A 5,749-nucleotide genomic window follows, 5' to 3' on the forward strand; every position below is an offset into this window, starting at 1 on the left:
TAGAGGAATTGAATAATACATCATTTGATTCGAATCTCGTCTCAAATCTCATAAGATTGAATTCATTGTTAATTAACAAGTATATATAATTGAAATTAAACAAGTTTTTATTGAATTGAAATCAATTAATCCATGCGTGTTGTAATAATTTCTCATTTATATTTAATTCATGATCCCATATATTCACAACCCATCAAATTAATTTATTAGAATTTTCAACCAACTCCAATTTTAATTCATTATTTAAAGGGTGAAAAATTACGTAGTATAACTTTTTCTGAAGTTTGGCATAAGTACGCAGTTGTTGTGACTACCAAACACCCCCTCATCACCACCACCAGTTGCGGGCTTGTGGGGTTCCGCGATTCTTTATTCTTTCCTACTTTTGGAATTATTATACCAAGGTAGAGTATCTTAGCAACTCTTTTTATACAATTAATTAGTGTTCAATAATCAATAATTATACTTTACAGTGTGTTTGATAGAAATATGAAATTGTCAAATTTGCCCTTACTGTATTTTTTTGTTTTTTTAAAAAAATTTAAAACTTATAAAAAAATCGAAAGGGATGAATGAAAAAATTTTAAAAATTATAAAGAAAATTATCCACTTAGTCCATAAAAACATAATTTCTTAAAAAATAAATAAAATTATAACTTTTAATCCACAAATGTATTTTGGTCAGTTCACCATAAAAAAATGGTGGAAACTTAACGCATTGGGCTAATTGTTAGACGATCGTTAAAATAAGGGGGACTTGTAATTTTTCAAACAACAAAAGGGTATTCATAGTTATGCTAAATCTTAGGGGAGGTAGTTTTAATTTACCCTTACTTAAACTACATAATGCAAACATGACAGGAGACATTATATCATGTCATTTGAAAAAATATAATTTTTTCGGGTATGGTTAATTACTATGGCTAAAAGAAGAAAATTATGGCAAATACAAATCAACCACGACTTCACAACGGTCATTGGCCGTTGTTTCTACATGTTTGGTCAAAACATATGCCATGGACAAAATCATTTATAGAGTAGCAAAAATTGAATTCTTTTATAGTTTGTCTGACAGCTGCCCTATCCTTAATATAATGTTTTATGACAAGACAATATTTATGAATCCAAAATGTATTGAAATAGATGCACAATATCTTATGGGTGGCTGCATATGCTACTCCAAATGCACACAGTCTGTTCTGTATTAGCTCTATCCTATCTATCTCTATATATATATATATATATATACGCATACAATTAACAGAGACACGCACACACACACACACAGAGATGGGGGGTATGAGTGAGAAGCAAGAAGCATTGGTTAAAGAATCATGGGAAGTGATGAAACACAACATTCCTGACCTCAGTCTTCGTTTCTTCACTTTGTAAGTGTGTGTGTGAGTGTGTGTGTGAGTGTGTGTGTGCATATACATACATATACATATATATAGAGTGATATAATTATGATGAAAATGAATATTATTGTAGGATTCTGGAGATAGCACCACCAGCAAAGAACATGTTCTCATTTCTAAAGGACACAGATGAAATCCCACAAAACAACCCAAAGCTCAAAGCCCATGCTGTTAAAGTCTTCAAAATGGTCACTACTTTTCTACTTACTACTCATTTTTTTTCATGATTTATTTAATATTAATATTACTACTATTATTATTAGTCTTCATAATTTGTTCCACTTTATCTCAAAATTTGATTTGAGGAATTGGTTTAATTCTTTTTTTGTGGTTTTCTGCGCCAAATGATAATGTCCAATGTATATCTACTCTGTGGTTCATATTTTTCTAGTGCATAAACCATACGTTCACAGTAGGTTAAAAAGAAAATGATTCCTAATTAGGTGATATTGGATTTTGTGATTTTCTTAATATATAAACATTGTAAATGAGCAAATTATTCTCCTGGAAAAAATATTTTTTTAACAATTTACTCCTCTATATTTTTTAGGGCTTATTGCAATTTTGCTTGTGTATCTATAAGGGGTTGGCAATTTTGACGTCACTGCATTTGTCATCATCTTGTTTCTTTTGGATGGCGTCACTGCATTCGTCATCACCTTGTCCTTTTCAGTTGTTGGTCATAATGTCTTGTCGGCCATATGATTGCTAGCTGGCTTTCCTGCTTTGTTGACTGTTGGTCTTTGTTGCTTTCTGCCAACAGTCTTATTCTTGACTTTTCTTTTTTTACATTCTCCAACTTTTACATTATTTTGTAAAAATTCTTTCTTTTACCCTTATCCTCATTTGGTTCGGGTTTTTTTTGGGTAACCAATTTTTTGTCACGAACAGATGCTTCTCTTATTTCAAGCAGCAAGGACATATATGATTATGCAATTGCCCATCCTAGTTGCTTCGGTCGCTGATAGTTTATTTTTCTAGATCAACATCCCTTTCTTTTCAAATAAGCTTAATGCGAACTTAGTATTTTTTTCCTGTCATGGAGTTTAACATGAATGATCTATTCACTTTGTTTAAGAAAATTTTGAATCGATATTTGACTTTGTCCATCTCAGTGAAACAGACCCATAATCCCAAGCTCTTCAAGTTGAGATATCGTCTTCATTAATAGCTTATACCAAAGGAGCTTCTCCTGAGGCAACTTTAATTTTGTTAAAAGCTATCATATCCAGTTTCTACAGCTTGACGAAATGGAAGGCTGATGAGACCCATTTTCTGCTATTTCTGGAGCTGTTCTACTAATTTAACTCCAAAATATCTCCTCTTTTCAAGTTGGGGTTGTTTTGCTAAGAGTTATAGACTGCCCCACTAATCTAATTTGAAAGTTTTGAAATTTTCAAAAAAATTGGTAACATAGTAGGAACTGAAGCCAAGGCTCCAAAATCATACCATTTTCGAACATCTTTTGGTTTGAATCCCTATAACATCCAAACTCTGCTAAATTTAATGTAGTCTCTCCTAGAATACCAGATTTAGAAGATCCCTGTGATAAGCAGATTATCAGTTGATGTACAGTTTACAGAAAAACAAATACATAGAATCATCCAAACATAAAACGTCTCACCGTTGAAACAACAAATTTGAGATGATAATCACCACCAACATCTGAAGTGCATATTGATTCTGAAAGAATTTCTGTCCATTGACAAGTTCCATTCTTGACCGAGCCTTTTCCCGACTTACGAATCGTTTTTGCTGATTCTGAAGAGATCAAAGATATATAGAGTTTGTCCCATCCTTTTGGTACCTGATGAACCAATTAGATGAGTTATAAGTTCAGCAAGTTCGTACAGATACATATAAAACCACATCGAGCAGTAGCTTTATTAGATCATTCATTTCCAGCTAGTTCAAAGCACATTTTCAACTATATGAGTGACATCGGGTAGCTTGGACAATGAAAATCTGTCAATGCAATGATTCAGAACCCCAGAGAAAACTATTTACTTGAAGACCACTATGTTGGGAAACCGAAGATATATGGTGAAGTGTGTGCAAAGATCAAGAAGGAAAAATCAAAGCACAAGACAAAGTGAACTGCAGTTTAGATAATGATTCTCTGTCCAGGTTGCTCATGTTTCTCGTGCTAGTCATCCATTAGCTATTTAAACCAGAGGTCTTGTAAAATGTTACAGAATTACAAATTTTCCCTTAGGTGATGTTGTGCTCATTGTAATATCCGTCAGGCTCCAGATTTGAACAACTTAACCTTGAGCCATACTATACCCGTCGAACCTACTTGGATGTGAGGTCAAAACTTTGCTCTCTCTTCCTTATTCTTTTTGTGATCTTTAATCTTAGGTTTCTTTATCTTATCATTACCGTTTGGCAACTGATGAATATTGTCATCAAAAGCCAAAATAATTTCACTGTCCTAAAAACATCATTGACTACAAGCCATGTAATAATCAGGTCCCCTCTCACCAGATACTTTCCATTTTCAATCGAGTTGTTGGACTTTTAGTACATGGCAGAATCAATTGTAGAAACCACAATTAATCTGGTTAGCTATAAGAAGTATTCTCAGACATATATTGGTGCACACTTATGTTCTGTCAAAACTATATTTACACATTCAACAATCACTCATTAAACCAACATGTTAAAAGTCCCCATCTCATCAGTTCAAAAACATTTCCCTCTGCCAATTGATTACTGCCAATATTCATGTTACTTCCAGAATTTCCTTAAACCCTTCAACTACCTACTTCTGTCAAGAAAGAATAATATAATCCACATAAATACACAAGACAACTTGGTCCAGTGTCAGAAAATTCCAACCACCCCACGTTACTACAGAGCAATTTGGATAAAAGACATGTGCAGGTAAGGTCTCTCTCTCTCTCACACACACACACACAAAAATTGCATTAAAATTCCCAAATAGAATCACTTAGGATAAACAAGAAATAAACATGCAGAATAGAACAGTTCAAGAATTATAGATACACAGAATGTACATATACAAACACACACCAAGTATAGAGTGAGAAAGAGAACCTGGAGAGCCTGAATTTTGGAGAATGTGAAGTCAAATTTGTGTGCAGATGCATCAGTCCCAACTGATGATGGCTTGCGCCTGTGAACCCTGAAAATCTTTTCTCTTATCATCTCCTCTTATCTGTGTATATGACTCACAACACACACACACACACAGAGTGACACACCTGAAATAGAGTGTGAGTGTGTGTGTTTATGACAGAGTTGCAGAGAGAATGTGTTGGATATAGAGAGAATGTAAGCAATAATAATTGAGGTGGGCTAAGTAGGAGGAGGAGTGAGTGAAGAGGGGGTGGGGTCTGTGTTGGAGTTATTACAGTTGGTATTAGTTTTGGATTTTAGCTTTCTACCTGTTAAGTGTTAACTTTATTCACTCTCATCATTTCTTTCACTTTTGTTTGGTTTTTACGTAAACTTCTATGCACATAATTCAAATACTTCAATTCACCACCAATATATATATATATATAATCATAATTTTTAATTATATCTAACTTTTTAACATCGTCTCAAAAAAAAAAAAAAAGTCAGTCGTAATTAATTATTATAATATAATTAAAGAATAAATTCACTTTCCTCTATCGAGGTTTTGTGTAATTATACGTAAATCCTTCTTATTTGAAAAATTATATCAAATATCCCTGAGTGTTTGCTTCCGTTTAACAAATAGGTCCATCCGTTAGTGAAAATTAACTCAATTTGCTAATATTAACAAAAAAACTGAATAAAATTTGATTTCACCTTCGATTGACTTATTGTAGGTCCAATAATTTTTTCTTATTAAACTACTCTTACTACATTGAAAATATACCTCCTCGCATGCATTTGCGAAGTCGTATGAGGGTAACTTGATTATTTGATCTGCAATAAATCAGTAATAAGTTAATTGGTGGTAAATATCGATTTTTTTCTGTTTTTTATTAGTATCAGCAAATTCAGTGAATTTTGACTACCGGAGAGACTTATTTATCAGATGGAAGCAAACCTTAGGGTGCTACGTGAATTTTTTAAACCACAAAGAATCTACATATAATTATATAAAATCTCAGGTGGAGTGTAATATCCCTATAATTAATGTAAGTTTTTACACTCAATGTATATAATAGTGTCTTTTGATTTTATAACGAGTTATTGGATTCGGGTGGTTCTAGGGGATGTTTGCAATAATTTCTGCTTTAACGGTGAAAGTGAAAGTTGTAGTATTTGGAAATAAAAGTAAAAAGTAGATAAAAGTTGAAGTCTAAGCATTTGGGAGAAAAAATTTAATATGC

The 5,749-nt window shown here is 32.8% G+C and overlaps 1 protein-coding gene across 1 annotated transcript; it reads right to left on the bottom strand.

The window, feature by feature from the left end:
- Window positions 1–2,814: 2,814 nt before the first annotated feature.
- On the bottom strand, window positions 2,815–4,733 carry LOC105179614. The gene is made up of 3 exons (XM_011103259.2): window positions 4,479–4,733; window positions 3,043–3,225; window positions 2,815–2,961 (listed from the first exon to the last, which is right to left on the bottom strand). Exons 1-3 carry the CDS (start codon window positions 4,587–4,589, stop codon window positions 2,815–2,817), a joined length of 441 nt encoding a protein of 146 aa, XP_011101561.1. The 5' UTR covers window positions 4,590–4,733.
- Window positions 4,734–5,749: the final 1,016 nt, after the last annotated feature.

The sequence above is a fragment of the Sesamum indicum genome, unplaced genomic scaffold, assembly GCF_000512975.1.
Source record: "Sesamum indicum cultivar Zhongzhi No. 13 unplaced genomic scaffold, S_indicum_v1.0 scaffold00177, whole genome shotgun sequence".
NCBI classification, from domain to species: domain Eukaryota; kingdom Viridiplantae; phylum Streptophyta; class Magnoliopsida; order Lamiales; family Pedaliaceae; genus Sesamum; species Sesamum indicum.